The sequence below is a fragment of the Phaseolus vulgaris genome, chromosome 8 (assembly GCF_051622355.1).
Source record: "Phaseolus vulgaris cultivar YP4 chromosome 8, ASM5162235v1, whole genome shotgun sequence".
In the NCBI taxonomy this organism is placed as follows: domain Eukaryota; kingdom Viridiplantae; phylum Streptophyta; class Magnoliopsida; order Fabales; family Fabaceae; genus Phaseolus; species Phaseolus vulgaris.
In genome coordinates, this window is record NC_143505.1 from 8,626,879 (window position 1) to 8,646,388 (window position 19,510).

The 19,510-nt window shown below is 33.5% G+C and overlaps 2 protein-coding genes and 1 non-coding gene across 3 annotated transcripts; 2 read left to right on the forward strand and 1 right to left on the reverse strand.

Annotated features, from left to right (window-relative positions):
• Positions 1–622: 622 nt before the first annotated feature.
• LOC137826577 (uncharacterized) lies at positions 623–6,211 on the forward strand. The gene is made up of 4 exons (XM_068632588.2): positions 623–995; positions 1,195–2,853; positions 3,291–4,336; positions 5,810–6,211. The coding sequence occupies exons 2-4, from the start codon at positions 1,363–1,365 to the stop codon at positions 5,925–5,927; spliced, it is 2,655 nt and encodes an 884-aa protein (XP_068488689.1). The 5' UTR covers positions 623–995; positions 1,195–1,362; the 3' UTR covers positions 5,928–6,211.
• A 5,005-nt stretch (positions 6,212–11,216) lies between these two features.
• Positions 11,217–17,580, forward strand: LOC137826578 (uncharacterized). Its single transcript, XM_068632589.2, has 4 exons — positions 11,217–11,560; positions 11,760–13,418; positions 14,112–15,157; positions 16,757–17,580. Exons 2-4 carry the CDS (start codon positions 11,928–11,930, stop codon positions 16,872–16,874), a joined length of 2,655 nt encoding a protein of 884 aa, XP_068488690.2. The 5' UTR covers positions 11,217–11,560; positions 11,760–11,927; the 3' UTR covers positions 16,875–17,580.
• A 613-nt stretch (positions 17,581–18,193) lies between these two features.
• On the reverse strand, positions 18,194–18,285 carry TRNAY-GUA (transfer RNA tyrosine (anticodon GUA)). The gene is given in 2 exon segments: positions 18,194–18,229; positions 18,249–18,285. It is a non-coding gene; the product is annotated as a tRNA-Tyr (tRNA).
• Positions 18,286–19,510: the final 1,225 nt, after the last annotated feature.

The following is a 19,510-nucleotide window of genomic DNA, read 5'->3' on the forward strand; positions in this document are numbered from 1 at the left end:
TTAGTATTTTTTGTGTTGATTTAATTATAATTTATTTGCAAACTAAATACTATTTGTTAACTTTTATCAATGAGAAACGTTTCAAGATTCCAAATTGTCAACTTGTCCTTTTATTTATTTCAAGGGTCTGTTTATAATTTTTTTTAAAAGTTTAAATATAAAGTTTAAAAAAAATCATATTATAAAAATTAATTTTATAGAAACATTAAATTTTCTATATTTTTTGAGTCTATAAAAGTTTAGAAATAAACTCGTCTAAACTGTCTTAAAAGAAAAATTCTTAATATATATATATATATATACATTTATATATGTATATATATACATATTTATATATATGTACATATTTATATATATATATATACATTTATATATGTATATATATATTAAGAATTTTTCTTTAAATTTAATGCATATAAGTTTACTTGTGTAAATTCACTCCATTTTGGCGTCTAGGAATGTTAAATTTTGGTAGAGCGCATTTTTTTTTGTTATTTTATTATTTTTTAGTATATGTATATATTGAATTAAATGAAACTCAAAATTATTGATTAAATGGAAGAAGTGGCGAAGCACCAAATAATGGTTGCCCTGTGAAAGAAGAAAAAATGCAGAAGAAAAGAATGTAGGAGAGAGGAAAAAAAACAGAAAATAAGAAAAGAAAATAATAACAGCCGGTCCGGTTCACCGACTCCGGTCCAGTCTATCCACATCGCGACGGTTCGGTGACATCGCTTGTTTCGATTTTGTTTCTCATTTCTTTCTTCAGTGCTTTCTCTCTCTCTCTTTCTTCTTATCTTGTTTCTCTCTCTTCTTCTCGCATTGTTTCTCTCTATCTCTTCAAACACACAGAACAACCCGCGACGGAGGCTCCGACCTGAATTCGACGACTCGACACCAGCTCCGAACACTTTCATGTGTCCCAGCCCCAATCTCATTTCGCTCCCATTCTCACCGATTTTCATCTTCTTGTTTTCACCATTGACGCCGAATCTGTGAGTCCTTTATTCCCATTTCCTCTCCCTTTTGGACCAAGCTCCGAATCGGACCAAACTCTCAATTCTTGTCTCTCTCATTTTTCTTTCGCTTTTATTCTTTTGAACTGTATTGCGACCTTTGTTGCTACAATAGGGTAATTTCAATTCCAATGTCAATTCCTAAATATTCTGATTTTTTTCTCTTTTTCTTTTTTAGGTTTGAGATTTTAGGGTTCTGAAGTTTCTGGGTCTAACCCTGGGGGATATTGATTTGAATGAGGGGGAAAGGAGCCCGGGATTAGGGTTTCCTCGGAAGCGTTGTTTTTGTTGGGAAAAATAGAGAGGGTATATTTGGGACTAGGAAGAGGCTTAGGTTTAGAAGATAATGTGTATACTGTGTGTGATTCAGAAGTGGTCTCGCCGGGTTGCTACAATGCTACCTTGGTTGGTTATTCCGTTAATTGGTTTATGGGCACTTTCTCAGCTTCTGCCGCCTGCTTTTCGCTTCGAGATTACTTCGCCTCGTCTGGCTTGTGTTTTTGTGTTGTTGGTTACTCTTTTCTGGTATGAGATTTTGATGCCTTGGTTGTCGGCTTGGCGCGTGCGGAGGAATTCACGGATTAGGGAGAGAAAGAGGTTTGAGGCCATAGAGATGCAGAAGTTGAGGAAGACAGCTACTAGGCGGTGCCGCAACTGCTTGAGTCCCTACAGGGATCAGAACCCTGGTGGGGGTCGGTTTATGTGTTTTACCTGTGGTCATGTTTCTAAGAGGCCGGTTCTAGACTTGCCTGTGCCTCCCGGGTTAGGGATTTCCAATTCCAGTATAGTTAAGGATTTGGTTGGAAAAGGTGGCAAGATATTAAATAGCAAGGTATGGTCTGAAAATGGATGGATGTGCGGTCAGGACTGGTTGGAGAATGGCAATTGGGCTGGTGGGTCTATTCCAGGTAATCCTAGCAACTGGAGGACGAGTGATAATCCTGGTCTTTTTGGTGGAGCCGAGCATTGTTTGACTGAAAGGTCATATTGTGGTCTTTTATTTTTGGTTTGCAAGCTTTTGACTTCTTTTTTCAAGAGCATTAGATGGCTATGGAGAAAGGCTTTTAGAGTTAGTTCAAGTGAAGAATGTTCGTCTGATGCTGAACATAGAGCGTTCTTGGCAAAGAGGGGTGAAAATGGAGCAAGCCTCAGCGAAAGTAGAGGGGAAAAAGCACGTAGGAAAGCTGAAGAGAAAAGACAGGCTAGGATAGAGAAAGAACTTTTGGAGGAAGAAGAGAGAAAACAGAGGGAGGAGGTTGCAAGGTTAGTGGAGGAGCGTAGGAAACTGAGAGATGAAAAAGTGGAAGCAGAAAAAGATCACAGCAGATCATCAAATCCTGGTAAGGAGAAAGAGCGCAGGAAGGAGACTGAAAGGAAGCGTCAGGAAAAAAGAAAAGAGAAAGACAAGGGGTCTAGTAAGAGCAACTCCGACGCTGAAGAATTGGAGAGAAGAGCTGGCAAGGAAAGTGAGCGGAAGCGGGATTTCGACAGAAGGAGTGAAAGTGATCGCCGAGAGCAACAGAAATCTGGGTTAGAGAGTGGCAAGGGTCAGAGTACGGACAATGCACATAATAAAAATGTCCCTGCAAACAATTATAACCGAGGAGGTACTGGTGCAAGGTATCTTGACCGCATGCGGGGCACTTTTTTGTCTTCTTCAAAAGCTTTTGGTTTCAGTAGGGGCAATAATATTCCCAGCACTGTGGTGAAAGAAAACAAGTTTAACAGTTCTGTAGATCACGTTCATACTGCTCCTAGCAGGAGAGAAATATGTCCTCCTGAGCAACCAGTTGCGAAATCCAATTTAAATGGAGACGACAGGAATGTCACTCACTCTGTAAGTTGACTTGCTTTCTATTTCCTTTTCTTTGCCTTTTCACAATAATGTTCTAGCAGGTTATGTTGAGTGTTGATTAGTGATGGAATGTTGGTTACTTGTGTTTTTTATATAAAAAAACCTGATGGATTTTACAGATCAATATTACTTTCAAATTCTGGACAAGGATTTTTCTGTTGTTTTATATACGAAAGTCTGTCTTGTCACTAACTTCCATTTTGTTTGTTGACATTCTAAACTTTCAGTCTTTGAGATTTTTGAACATAACATAATTGTGTGATGCTCTAGTTAATAGTTATTGAATGCTATAACTGTATATGATTATGTTGCTCTACTTAATATCAATTGCTTGCTATAATTGTATGTGGATTATCTTAAGTGCACTGAAAACAAATGTACTGATGATGTGGTATTACCATGGTAATTGTTCCCTGCAGGTTCTCCCTGAACCACAGCCATGGACTGCAGCCCCTAAAAAATCTTGGCAGCAATTATTTACTCGATCTTCATCTGTTCCTCAATCTTCAAATTCAAATGTAATATGCAGACCAAATTCCAAAATTCAAGCTGAAACCAAAAGCCCTCAGTTGTCTGCCCAGTCACCAGTTACACAAACATTTACTAATCCTATTCAGTTTGGTCTTCCATCACCATTTAATATTTCCACCCATGCAAGTGTACTAACCAGTAGTAGTCTAGGTTTTTCTCCTGCAATTGAACCATTTTCATCTCCAGTTGGAAATACATCACATTACTTTAGACAAGATGAGCAAGAGCTTTTTGAAGACCCCTGTTATATTCCAGATCCGATTTCCTTACTTGGGCCTGTTTCTGAGTCACTTGATAATTTTCAGTTGGACTTGGGAACTGGCTTTGGCACAGACAATGAAGTAACGAAATCACACAATTTGCAAAGTGTTTCTGCTGGTTCTGATGTTAATAAGCTTTCTCCAATTGAGTCCCCATCTTCCCGTGAAAAGCATAGCTGTTCTAATTGGTTTGCTAGTACCCCAAAGGGCCAAGAAAGACACGGTTTTCCTCTTGATGATGCAGCTGCAAATGAGAAGGGGACATGGCAAATGTGGAGTTCTTCCCCACTTGTTCAAGAAGGTTTAGGTTTAGTTGGTGGCACAGAAAGCTGGCTGTTATCCTCACAAAGGAACCTAGCAAACAAGGATGATTTTATACTTTCATCATCACAGAAGACTATGACTTCTCTTTTTAACCACGAAGATAACATAATTTCCAGTACCCATTCTCCACAAAATGTTTTTCTTCCTAATGGCCAAAGTGGTGAGAACTTCAGCCCTGTTACAGGTTCAACTGGTTATGATCCTTGGTTACAAAGTGCTCTCTTCCCACCATTGTCAGGTGGCCATACAACTCAGGAAGGAGTCACTCAAAATGAAATAATATATGGTAGCCCAAGTGAATCTGTTAATAGCCATGGGCTTGATGGTTCTCCAGCTAACTGTTGGTCCAAGTAAGTGTGAACTGTTTTCCTTGTAATGGATGAATTTTGGAATTTCTGTTTTACATGTATCATATTTATTGTTCTGCATTTTATCTGATGAAACTTGTTTGGCTAAAAGATGAGAGAAACTATTCCCTCCTCTTATTTTTTTAAATGAATTTGTAGATCTATAAACATCAATTGATAATGTGATTGTTGTGAGAATATTAAATGTTTTGCATCTTTCTATTTTAGAGACTTGGTCATGTTATCTAGGTAAATGATACTTTGTGGGGGAAACTTTTGCTTTCAGTGGTGAAAATTTATTTAATATACTTATAGCCAGTGATTTACCTGTTCTGCAAGAGCACTTGGTCTCTATCCATAAACAATGCATTGAATATTTTACCCTATGCGATATTTGTTCTATGTTTGACCCAATTAAGAAAACATTCCAATACAATGGCATGTGAAGTTTTATGTGCACTTTATCTTAATTTTACCCTGTAATATGTTTTTTTAATTTAGGGAAACATCAATTGGTAATGTGATTGTTGTGGGAATATTAAATGTTTTGCATCTTTCTATTTGTAGAGACTTGGCCAAGTTATATAGGTAATGGTACTTTGTGTGTGCGAGAACTTTTTTATTTATTTCAGTGGTGAAAATTTATTTAATGTGTACTTATTATAGCCATTGATGTAACTATGCAAGAGCAATTGGTCTATATCCACAAACAATGGATTTAATATTTCATCCTATATGTGATGCTTGTTTTATATCTGACCCAATTAAGAAAACATTCCAATACGATGGCATGTGTCTAAGTAGTTATGTCCGTTTTATCTTAATTATCCTCTGAAGTCTGTTTCTTGAATTTAAGGATGCTTATTGATTATACTTTAATTTTGTGAATCAAAATGTATTTATTACTAGTTCAGAGTAGTGCTTATTGGTTGGGCATTAAATTTGAAAAGATTAATTGAATTTAGTTATAACTCTTCCTTACAGAAACTAGTTTTTATTATGGTAATAGGTACACGTTTCAAATGAGGGTGAATTGCTTTTAATGCCTATTAGTAATAATTTGACTGTAGGCATATGCTTTAAAAGTGTTGTCATCTCGAACAATGTTTCATTGAGGAAGAATGAGGAATAGAAAATTGAATAAAATATGAAAATACGAGATAAAATAAAATTGACATGGATGAAATAAATATAAACATACTTTAAAAGTGTCTGTCATTGCTTTTGTCAGATTTCCATATTTTTGTCTTTTCGGTTGTCCATAAACAATGTAGTGATGGTATATGAAAGGTAATTTTAATGTTTGATTGAAATGGAATCCTATGCCGTATGACATTTTTGGATGCATGGTATATAGCCAAAGAAAAAGTATTTAGCTTGAAATGTACCATTTTTATGGTGTTTCATTTAACTAAAGTGGACTTGGTTGTGTTTGACGGGTAGATTTAACAGTTGTGGTTTTTGTTTGCTTTGCAGAAAGGATTGGCCTGTACATGGTTCTGTGGAGAACATAGGGAAGTCAGCTGTTTCAAGGCCTTATAATGGAGGTCTACACCCAACCTCAGATGTACAGTCGTTTTGGTCATTTGATTAAAAAGATGATAGTGACAGGTTATGAGGAACTTGATAAACAAACACAACTGTTCTCTCGAGGCAAATAGCCTCTTTTGGGGGAGTAGTTTTAGAATACCGAACCCATTGTATCTTCCTTTCTTCTTTTTAAAGGAAGATTGATGTTTATTACATAACGTTAGCAGCATCAATAGGAATATATATATATATATATATATATATATATGTTGGATTGGATGCATTCTGAGCAAGGTAAAAAGAGGTTCTGGTGCCCCCATTTCTTTTTGGAGAATGGTGCTTTACATTCCCATTTGTGTTATCATCTTCAAATATTGTTGATGCGACAATCAGAAATGAACGCATACTAACATGACTCGCTGCCTATGTCTTCGTGTGTTTTACCTCACCCCCTTTTATATAGAACTCATGAGCTCTATATTTTTTTTTCTCCCCTTTTGCTTTTAATCAACGCATTAAAAATTAATGGAAAAATATTTTTTAAAAAAGGGGGTCAAAATTTTTTTACTGGTTGCTTTTTCATAAAGAATCCCTTAATCTTTTTTATTCTGAATATCATGAAAAATGGCAGGGCCGTTGTATATTTTTAATACGAAATAAATGTTCAAAGTTGCTTAGTTCGCATGAAATATTGACTGTATTGGTGATAGTTTTTACTATGGTTTCTAACCTGTGTAATATTGACTGCATTGACAACGAAATAAAAAAGTACGACTTGCTGGATTCGGGGTTACCAACTATAGTCATCTGCTGTACCAATTGAGTTATGGTTGGGTTTTTGGTATGCCATAATTATCAAGTTCAAGTATGTTTTTCTTTTCTGTATTTTCTTGCAAAATTGTTTTCTATTTTTAGTTTAAATTTTAGATTTTTTTAATATTTATATTTAGAAAACTATTGAAATTGATTATTATAAATTTTATTAATATGAATTTATTCAAATATTTTTTTATAAAAGAAATTTAAAATTTGAACTAAAATAAAAATAATTTTATATTCTAATATATGACAGAAAAACATACTTACAACTTATTCTTGATTTAACAGCGCCTTCAAATTCTAATACGAAATCAACACACATGTTGCTTCTTTAAATCACAACATTCTAAACTCTTTGAGGAAGATACAATGCTAGAGTATTAGAATTTGGTTGGTGTGGTACCACACGATTAACACCAGGCTCTACTCTCATAGTCGGGTCGACCGAATGACACGTTTGTGCAGGATGGTCGACACTCTCGGTCCATTAACGCTCAATCAAGGTCAACAAAGTTAAATCATCTTTATGAATTAGGTAATACACCTCTAAGTACGATCCACTTCACTAATTCGTCCTAATAAGGTAAGTCCATTAAAATAATATAAATAGTGCATATTTTAAGAACAAGGTACGTTATTAATTACGGTACACCTCCGAGTGTCGAACATCATTTGCTGACTTGAGCGTCGGAGTACCTTCTGCAGGTACCTTTTATTCGGCATTCTCCTCAGAGACTGAGCGATCAGAGACCAAGACCTAAAAGAGTAGCATGAAGACTGAAAGAGTAGGTTGAAGTGTGAGCTGATCGACCGATAGGAGGAAAGAAGACGAAGCTAGTCAACAATTCTCTAAGTCTCATCTCCCTAGCAGGAACTTGGTGAGGAAATGAAGTTGCTCTATGTTTTAATGAAGCAATTGCAAGTAGTGATTCGATCTAAGTCCAAGAGTACGCAAGTGACCAAAGCATGTTTTGATATTATCAACCAATGAACTATTATTATTATTATATATATATATATATATATAAAGCTACTTTCCTATAATGCTAAGTATAAATATATGACTCGGAACAAGGTGTGCGCATCTAATGTAGCTAATTGTAATCTATTCAAAGATGGAAGAAAACAAAATAGTAAAATCAATGATATTGATTCATTATTGTATTCGTAGTCTTGGAATTTCAACTTGTATTTCTTATCTCTCTATATAAAGGGAAATACAACAACTTCTCATAGTGTTAGTTTTCCATAACTGAACAAGTAATATTAGATAAATATATATTTTTAAGTCTTTCTATTTTTTTAAGGTTCAAATGATAGATATCACTATAAATATTAGTATCGAATTCAATGTGACACTCTAATATTCAATAACATGTGTCATCTCATGAAAAATTACATAAAAAAATACAAAAAGGTCTAGGAGGACTAAACTAACTTAGTGCTTTTAAAAAAATAACCATATTTTCATAAAAGATATAACTTAACTACGGAAATTATGATGTGATTTAGTGCATTAGTGTTGGTATGATTGCACCGAAATCAACGGTTGTAAGAAACTTGACTCCAATGTTAATCAAATGACATGTAATATTTTAGACAAGTAAAATTAAAATGCTAAACTAAATAAATTTAGTTCATTTTTCACTAAAGAAATTGAAATCGAAGCTTCGATGTTCTAGCTAAGAGTTTAAAAGACCTTTTAAGTTGGAGCATTTAGTAATTTTTTTTTGTTTGGGAGACTTTTATTTATAATTGATTACTCTTTTTAAGGTTATAACTGGTCTAAATAAAATAAAGTTATGTTAATAATTTAAATTCGTTTCATAATTAACATTTAAAAGATAATAAGGGTTTACATGATCATAAGATAAGAGATCTTTCAAATATTGCACAACTTTCCTATTGTTAAGGATCTTATATTTTCTTGAATGACTTCAACAAAGAGACTACCAAATAAGTTAGCCAAATGTCTACCAACAAACAATCATCAATCTTGATTGTAAGTGAAGAGACTATTATGTAAGTTAGCAAAATGTCTACCAATATATAGTCCTTCAATCTTCCACATAAGTGAAGAAACTACCATATAGGTTGACAAAAGGCCTTCTAACGAAATTGGTAATCGAAATAGTTGAAAAAAAAAGATATAATGTAAAAATACATTTACGTGGGACAAATTTTCACGAGACAAATATAAGCAAAACTTTCTTATCTTCGTACAATATATTATTCATGTAAACGACTATAGTTCATACACTACCAACAAGAACAAGAGAAAATCAACATTTTCTAAACATCTAGTATGTGGTATATAGATATCATAAACCAATTTTACATGTATGCAAAAACACAACTGAAAATGACATTTTACATAATCTACTTAAACTTTAAGAACATTGATGGAATTTGTTTATGTAGTTTAATTGGATGAATAAAATTATCTTATAATATGATCTAGTTTTACCAAAACTTGGTCTTCTTTATTAGGCATTCCAATGTCATTATTTAATGTGAGAGAAACACAAATTCTCCTCATCAGACCTTCGTTAATGTGAAAAATTTCATCAACACAATTTGTCCAACTATAAAGTGATATTTTATTTTGAAAAACTATCAAAAATCAACTCTAAGACCAATTGTAAATAAAAGAAAGTAGTACATTGCCATAAAAGTGAATTGGTGGTTTTAAACTTTTTTTAACACTAACATACCTTGAAAAACTTTCTTTGAAGTAATCAAATAAAAGAATGAAAGTCTTTCATAATACAAATAAAAATAACAAACAACAAATCATAAAAAAAATGCATAAAGAGATTTAAACTAGTTCAAAATTAATTGTACATTAAATATCAATCTTCTCAACCTTAGAGATTATAAATATCAAATTACAACCATGTTACACATGCAAATCATGTAATCATACAATACAAAAAAAACTTCTTGAACAACCCTTAGTAGGTACTAACTAAAGGTAGAAACATACTACATCAAAAATACCTTAATGTATAATAACACTCACACAAATATAATGGAAAAATATCACCTAAGTATGATGAGTATTCAAAGATCTAGATCAAAGTGTAAATAGTCAAATTCATCACAACGTCTTAATTGAGGATTTTAACAAAATGTATAAACTTAAGAAAATTATAAACTTATTGAAGTATTTCTTGAAATTATAAAATTAAAATTATTGAAAAGGGAATATTGAAATATATTTATAGAAAGCATTTTAACACGAGCTTAATCAACTATCTTTAAATATAATCAATTATAGTGTTTTATGTTGTTTTTGAAAAAAAACTAGAATAATATGATTTGTTATTTTTATTTAATAGATTAATTGCACAAGTTATAACATTTCATAATTGATTATATTAAGACTAATCCAGTATTTGTGCAACAATATTTTAAAATCAGTTTAAGCTTATAGATTATTACTAAAAATAATTGATTAATCCAAAATAATTAATTATGTTAATTCATAATTAACTAAAATATTTCTAAACTATTTTTAAATATTTTCGAAAATATCATAAAAAATAATGATCATGCTTCTTATTATTGTAAGATAAATATTTTCTTCCTTATGATCCACACATATTCAAGCATACAAGTTATAAATACTGAATATAATATTGTTACATCATTAAAAGAATACAATATTATTAAGGTTTTGGATTTGTTATCATGTGAAGTTCATTTATGTGATGGTGAGATGTTTTCAATGACAAACTTAGACAAGTACAAGTATAACATAATTTTTTAATAAAAGGTTACTTTGATGCCAATATTAAAGTAACTCTTTATATGTAGCTGTAGTGTTAGAAAGTTTAAGTTTAAGACAAATCTTGGTATTGGTTCTTTTTCTGTGGTTTTATAACTCTAGAGTAAATTAACTTATTTAATCTATCATTAAACAAATCATTTAACAACTTGTAGGACTATATCAACCCACTTTGATATCTTTTATATTAATTTAGATGATTTGTTTTAATTCTTGGTAGTTTCTTTTTAAAAGCTATTGAAATTTAATTTACAGATATAAATAAAAGATATTTTATTAGGTTTAAAAGTTAAGTATCACCTTGACAAACAAAAGTAGTTTGACATAGATAAGAAAATATTATTAGACTAATTGTGACATATTGTGAAATGTACATTTTGAAGAAGAGATATTTTTTTGCAACAATAAGAGTGAATGAACTATATCATTTTAAAATAAAAATAATATTACAACAATTAAAACAAATTAATCAATAAGTTGTTTTTTAATCGATAATTACTTGGGATGGGATTTCTGTACGAACACCAAACGATGCAATTAATCGCAGAAAAAAATTACATTATACATTTTTAAAGAGTGCCTTTATAAAAATTTAATAAATTTATATGTATATGTAGAATTAAATGAAACCCAAAATTATTAATTAAACGGAAGAAGTGGCGAAACAACAAGAAATGGTTGCCCTGTGAAAGAACAAACAATGCAGAAGAAAAGAATGTAGGAGAGAGGAAAAAAACAGAAAATAAGAAAAGAAAATAATAACAGCTGGTCCGGTTCACCGACTCCGGTCCAGTCTATCCACATCGCGACGGTTCGGTGACATCGCTTGTTTCGATTTTGTTTCTCATTTCTTTCTTCAGTGCTTTCTCTCTCTCTCTCTTTCTTCTTATCTTGTTTCTCTCTCTTCTTCTCGCATTGTTTCTCTCTATCTCTTAACACACACAGAACAACCCGCGACGGAGGCTCCGACCCGAATTGGACGGCTCGACACCAGCTCCGAACACTTTCATGTGTCCCAGCCTCAATCTCATTTCGCTCCCTTTCTCACCGATTTTCATCTTCTTGTTTTCACCATTGACGCCGAATCTGTGAGTCCTTTATTCCCATTTCCTCTCCCTTTTGGACCAAGCTCCGAATCGGACCAAGCTCTCAATTCTTGTCTCTCTCATTTTTCTTTCGCTTTTATTCTTTTGAACTGTATTGCGACCTTTGTTGCTACAATAGGGTAATTTCAATTCCAATGTCAATTCCTAAATATTCTGATTTTTTTCTCTTTTTCTTTTTTAGGTTTGAGATTTTAGGGTTCTGAAGTTTCTGGGTCTAACCCTGGGGGATATTGATTTGAATGAGGGGGAAAGGAGCCCGGGATTAGGGTTTCCTCGGAAGCGTTGTTTTTGTTGGGAAAAATAGAGAGGGTATATTTGGGACTAGGAAGAGGCTTAGGTTTAGAAGATAATGTGTATACTGTGTGTGATTCAGAAGTGGTCTCGCCGGGTTGCTACAATGCTACCTTGGTTGGTTATTCCGTTAATTGGTTTATGGGCACTTTCTCAGCTTCTGCCGCCTGCTTTTCGCTTCGAGATTACTTCGCCTCGTCTGGCTTGTGTTTTTGTGTTGTTGGTTACTCTTTTCTGGTATGAGATTTTGATGCCTTGGTTGTCGGCTTGGCGCGTGCGGAGGAATTCACGGATTAGGGAGAGAAAGAGGTTTGAGGCCATAGAGATGCAGAAGTTGAGGAAGACAGCTACTAGGCGGTGCCGCAACTGCTTGAGTCCCTACAGGGATCAGAACCCTGGTGGGGGTCGGTTTATGTGTTTTACCTGTGGTCATGTTTCTAAGAGGCCGGTTCTAGACTTGCCTGTGCCTCCCGGGTTAGGGATTTCCAATTCCAGTATAGTTAAGGATTTGGTTGGAAAAGGTGGCAAGATATTAAATAGCAAGGTATGGTCTGAAAATGGATGGATGTGCGGTCAGGACTGGTTGGAGAATGGCAATTGGGCTGGTGGGTCTATTCCAGGTAATCCTAGCAACTGGAGGACGAGTGATAATCCTGGTCTTTTTGGTGGAGCCGAGCATTGTTTGACTGAAAGGTCATATTGTGGTCTTTTATTTTTGGTTTGCAAGCTTTTGACTTCTTTTTTCAAGAGCATTAGATGGCTATGGAGAAAGGCTTTTAGAGTTAGTTCAAGTGAAGAATGTTCGTCTGATGCTGAACATAGAGCGTTCTTGGCAAAGAGGGGTGAAAATGGAGCAAGCCTCAGCGAAAGTAGAGGGGAAAAAGCACGTAGGAAAGCTGAAGAGAAAAGACAGGCTAGGATAGAGAAAGAACTTTTGGAGGAAGAAGAGAGAAAACAGAGGGAGGAGGTTGCAAGGTTAGTGGAGGAGCGTAGGAAACTGAGAGATGAAAAAGTGGAAGCAGAAAAAGATCACAGCAGATCATCAAATCCTGGTAAGGAGAAAGAGCGCAGGAAGGAGACTGAAAGGAAGCGTCAGGAAAAAAGAAAAGAGAAAGACAAGGGGTCTAGTAAGAGCAACTCCGACGCTGAAGAATTGGAGAGAAGAGCTGGCAAGGAAAGTGAGCGGAAGCGGGATTTCGACAGAAAGAGTGAAAGTGATCGCCGAGAGCAACAGAAATCTGGGTTGGAGAGTGGCAAGGGTCAGAGTACGGACAATGCACATAATAAAAATGTCCCTGCAAACAATTATAACCGAGGAGGTACTGGAGCAAGGTATCTTGACCGCATGCGGGGCACTTTTTTGTCTTCTTCAAAAGCTTTTGGTTTCAGTAGGGGCAATAATATTCCAAGCACTGTGGTGAAAGAAAACAAGTTTAGTAGTTCTGTAGATCATGTTCATACTGCTCCCAGCAGGAGAGAAGTATGTCCTCCTGAGCGTCCTGCTGCAAAATCCTATTTAAATGGTGATGATAGAAATATCACTCACTCTGTAAGTTGTTTTGCTTTCTATTTCCTTTTCTTTGCCTTTTTACAATACTGTTTTAGCAGGTTATGTTGAGTGTTGATTAGTGATGGAATGCTAGTTACCTTTTTTTCCATATAAGAAAAACATGTGAGGATTTTACAGATCAATATCACTTTCAAATGTCTGGACAAGGCTTTTGCTGTTGTTTTATCTCTAAACGTGTGTCTTGTCATTAACTTCCATTTTGTTTGTTGGCATTCTAAACTTTCTGTCTTTGAGATTTTTTAACATAACATAATTATTTGATGCTCTAATTAATAATAATTGCTTGGTATTATTAGTGTATATAATTATTATGCTCTTTTTAATATGAATTGCTTCCTATAAGTTTATATGATTATGATGCTCTAGTTAATATTAATTGCTTGCTATAAGTTTATATGATTATGAATCTATGATGCTCTAGTTAATATTAATTGCTTGCTATAAGTTTATATGATTATGAATCTATGATGCTCTAGTTAATATTAATTGCTTGCTATAAGTTTATATGATTATGATGCTCTAGTTAATATTAATTGCTTGCTATAACTATATATGATTATGATGCTCTAGTTAATATTAATTGCTTGCTATAACTGTATATGATTATGTTCGTTGCACACTGAAAAAATACGTACTTATGAAACAGTATTATCATGATTATTTTCCTTGTAGGTACTCCCTGAACCACAGCCATGGACTACAGCACCTAAAAAATCATGGCAACAATTATTTACTCGGTCTTCATCTGTTCCTCAATCTTCAAATTCCAATGTAATTTGCAGACCAAATTCCAAAATTCAAGCAGAAACCAAAAGCCCTCAGTTGTCTTCCCAGTCACCAGTTACACAAACATTTACTAATCCTATTCAGTTTGGTCTTCCATCACCATTTAATATTTCCACCCAGGCAAGTGTACCAACTAGTAGTAGTCTAGGTTTTTCTCCGGCAATTGATCCATTTTTTTCTCTTGTTGGAAATACATCACATGTTTCTCGACAAGATGAACCAGAACTTTTTGAAGACCCCTGTTATGTTCCTGATCCGGTGTCCTTGCTTGGGCCTGTTTCTGAGTCACTTGATAATTTTCAGTTGGACTTGGGAACTGGCTTTGGGACAGAGAATGCAGGAACAAAACCACACTCTTTAAAAAGCATATCTGCCAGTTCTGATGTTAATAGGCCATCTCCAATTGAGTCACCATCATCCCGAGAAAAGCATAGCTGTTCTAATTGGTTTGCCAGTACCCCAAAGAGCCAAGACAGGCGTGGTTTTGCCCTGGATGATTCAGCTGCAAATGGGAAGGGAACCTGGCAGATGTGGAGTTCTTCTCCGCTTGTTCAAGATGGTTTAGGTTTAGTAGGTGGTCCAGGAAGCTGGCTGTTATCCTCACAAAGAAACATACCAAACAAGGATGATTTTTTGGTTTCATCTTCTCAGAACTCTATGGCTTCTTTTTTTAACAAAGAAGATAACATAATATCCAGTACCTCTTCTCCACAAAATGTTTTTCTTCCTAATGGCCATAGTAGTGAGAACTTCAGCCCTGTTACAGGTTCAACTGGGTATGATCCTTGGTTACAAAGTGCTCTCTTCCCACCATTGTCAGGTGGTCTTACAGCTCAGGAGACAGCCACTCAAAATGATATGATATATGGTAGCCCAAGTGAATCTGCTAGTAGCCGTGGGCATGATGGTTCTCCAGCTAACTGTTGGTCCAAGTATGTATGAACCGTTTGCCTATTTTTTTGCCTTTACTGGATTGCTAATTTGGAATTTCTGCTTTACATTTATCATTTACATTGTTGAGCATTTTAATCCGATGAAACTTAAAAAAAGATGAGAAAAACAATTCCCTCATTTTATTTTTTTGAAATGAATGTAGATCTGTAAACATCGATGGGTAATGCGATTCTTTGTTGGAATGTTAAACCTTTTGCTTCTTTTATTTCTAGAGTCTTGGTCATATTATCTACGTAATGATACTTGAAGAAAACCATTGGTTTCTATGGTGAAAATGAATTTTATTGTACCTATAACAGCTGCTTGATTTTAAGTATGTATGTGCTGTGTAATCTTAGTTTTCCTCTGTGGTCTGTTTGTTGATTGTGTGGGTTTATTGATGATACTATGAATCAAAGAATCTAAATATATTTATTACTAATTTAGCGTAATGCTTATTGCTTGGGCTTTTTGAACAGTTTGATTGAATAGAATTACAGTTCTTCCGTACAGAAAACTAGCTTATAAAGAAGGAATATTTTAATGTTTCAAATGAGGATGAATCACTTTTTATGCTTATTGGTAATGATTTGACTGTTTAACTGGAGGTAATATACCCAAAACAGTATCTCCATCTCTAACTATTTTTCATCGGATAAGAGCGAGGAGTAGAAAATGAAATATAATTATGATATAAAATATAGCATCACAGCTTTTGTCAAATTTCCATGATTTTTGTCTTTTCTGCAGGCCACACACATACCGGTAATGTCTTTGAAAGGTTATTTAAGTGTTTGCTTGAAATAGATTCGTCTGCCTTTAGACATCTTTGGATGTCTGATATAGTTTGCACCAAACAAAATGTATTTAGCTCCAAATGTACTCTTTTTATGTTCTTTCATTTAACTAAAGTGGAATTATTAATTGTTAATATTGTAGATTCATCTGTGTGATGTGTATACTGATTTATTTGTTCATGAAATGAATTGGTACGGGACAGAAAGGGATTTAGTTGTTGGTGTTCAAGAGTATATTTTCATGTCCTTTTCTTTAGTTGTCTGTTCTGTTTGATTGAGTCATGAAATGTTGTGCGGAGTGTGTTCATTGATTATCTCTAGTTGTCATCAATTTGTTTATCCTTTGTATATTGGTTTGTGAATATACCAGCTAAAATTTCAAACTGCTGACTTGTTGAACCTGAAAAATCAAGAAAAAAAAAACTAGTTGAACCAAAAAAATAAGGGCACCCTCATAATGGAAGGTGTCAAAGAAAATCCCTTGTCCCTAATAAGTAGACTTATGGCGAAGTCTAGATGCCTCAAATACTTGGACTTTTTGTGACCCTTTCTCCTGCTTATGATGGCATGGCGCATGTACTGACATTTTGTTGGATTTATTTTTCCACCTTGATTATGCAACTTTGGGTTCTTCCTCCATCTCTAACACAATTTTTAGTGTTAATATAGACTGTTGAAAACTGTTGTTTTGACCTCGTGCTTTTGCTTACGATGTGAGGTCTTTTTTTTTCACCATCTAAATGAAATACTCACTTGTTGTGACGGTAGATTTAACAGCTTTTATTTTGGTTTGTTTTGTAGAAATGAATGGCCTGTAGATGGTTCTGTGGAAAGCATAGGGAAGTCAGCTGTTTCAAGGCCCTATAGTGGAGGTCTACAGCCAACCTCGGATGTACAGTCGTTTTGGTCATTTGATTAAAAAGATGATAGTGACAGGTTATGAGGGACTTGATAAACAAACACAACTGTTCTCTTGAGGCAAATAGCCTCTTTTGGGGGAAGAGTTTAGAATACTGAACTCATTGTATCTTCCTTTCTTCTTTTTAAAGGAAGATTGATGTTTACATAACGTTAGCAGCATCAATAGGAATACATGTTGGATTGGATGCATTCTGAGCAAGGTAACAAGAGAGAGGTTCTGGTGCCCCCATGTGTTTTTGGAGAATGGTGCTTCACATTCCCGCATGTGTCACGATCTTCAAATATGCAGCAGCAATTGATGATGGTCTTATCAGAAATTAACTGATACTAACATGATCCGCACCCAATGTGTTTGTGTACGTGGCCATCCCATTATCATGAACCCAGCTGCATCTTTGATCGCATTGTGCACAAATTCGGGTGTGGTTTTACCTCACCCGTTTTATCTAACTCATCCGCAGTTTTAATATTTTTTTTTCTTCACTCTTGTTTACTCGCGATGAGAGTTTTGAATCCTTTGATCAATGTGTTCAAGAATTAACCAAAAAGGATCGTTGAATAGGGGTCAAATCAAGTTACCTATTGCTGCTTTTTACACTACATAAAAACTATTCCGACATATTCTCATTCAGGATTGTAATATTTTCTGGAACATCCATTCGGAAATGATAGAGTGAGAGGGATATTCGTTGGGTGTGTAGAAATCTCCTAACATAGTAAGCTCGTAACATTTTCTAGCACAAATGGCTTTGTTGCAAATGTAGTTTGGCCAGTTTGACCTAATGAAGTCTAAAGTAAATATTTTTATTTCTTTATGAGAAAATTAATTTTCTTGCTATTTATTCATGAAATATTGGTTGTTGAAACAAACAATTAGAAATTGTTTGCATTTCTCTCGAAATCAAGTTATTGTATCCTTTTTCAAAGAGAGCATAGCAGAAAGTCTGCATGAGATCATACTTTGGTGCATCTATATCTAAATGAATAGGAGAACTAAGTTGCTACTAACATCCCTAATTTGTAATAGATACACGTCTACAGATATCTTCAGAAAATTTCAAGAGTAAAAAGAAAACGAACAATAAAAAATAAAATAAACTTATACTTTTTAGTACGATTTGAATAAAAATAAGTAAATAAACAATTAAAGTCTTAAAGTTAAAGTCTTCTTTTTAAATACGATTTCTTTATAAATAATTTGAAAAATAAAAATATTATAAAACATACTTCCAAACATAAGTGGGTCTTAAAATACAAATTGCAACCATTTAGTAAATTTCCTATATCATAAAAAAAAAATAACAATGGAAAAAAAAATCCGACCTGCCGGATTCGAACCAGCGACCTAAGGATGGCTATTTGGATTTACCGACTACAGTCCTCCGCTCTACCAACTGAGCTAAGGTCGGACATGTTTATGTGCTCACAATTAAAGATAATATATTACTTTTAAGTTTAACTTCACAAAATCCCCTTGAAATCATGTTCAGAAACTTGTAAAAAAATAAGGTGTGTTTTTCATTTGACGGAATTTCGATCTATCGGGGATATTAAATATAAAGACTGCCACATTATAAAATAGACTTAATTATATATGTTATTAATAAATCTTTTTTATTATCACGGATTTTATCATCTGCATTTTAAAATTATACACACCTTATTTTTTCATCAATTCATTATTAAATTACTATATGTGCTGAATTCAATATTATATCATCTTAATTATTAAACTTTTTAATTTTTTCAATTTTACCACCAACATTTCATTCTTTTTTTCAATTTTATCCATTTTCAAGATTATAAATATTTGTACTTCCCTTCTTTTGGATACCACTTTATGGTAATTATTTTTCACAAAACAGCTAAGTAGCTGTTAAATCTAATGCTAGCAAAACAAATTAAATCTTTGATTTTTTTAAGCTAATGAATTAAATTAAAATAATTTAATTATATTTTTTCAAAATAATATTTACTTTAAAACTGCTTATTTAACTATTTACAACTATTTCAAATGTACTCCCTATGTCACCCATACTGTCACCATAAAATTTCAAAAAACTCTGGTAGTTATTTTAAACTATTTATAACATTGATTATTTAAAAATAAATAAAGTTTCTCAATATATTTTCTCATTTTACTATGTTATAAGCTTTACCTGGATCCATTAGTTACTTTACCTTATGTAAATGAAAAATAGATAAGATAAAAATAAAAAAAACTAGGTACATTTTTAACGTGGATGCAACCAAGAAAATCAAGATCTTATAAGATTCTAAACAGGTTCTATAGAATAAAACACAGCTAAGTAAACCATTAGTTTAATATTTAATAATACACATTGCATCACCATTTTTAATCAATTTAACATATGATGTTTCCGTTTATTTTATTTATTTGTATTATTAGAGGAATTGAGATAACTTTAAAATTGAAATGTTGTTCATTGATGTTTAGTGGATGTCTGATGTTCGAGTTAATTAAAAACTTTTAAAATTTGATGCTCTTTATAACTTTTACTTTGATTTTATTAAAATCCAGATTAACGTGTTTATGAAATAAATTTCATAAATAATCTTATCTTTTATTTAAATAATTTCATATATATCATAAATAGAAGTTTTAATTGTGGC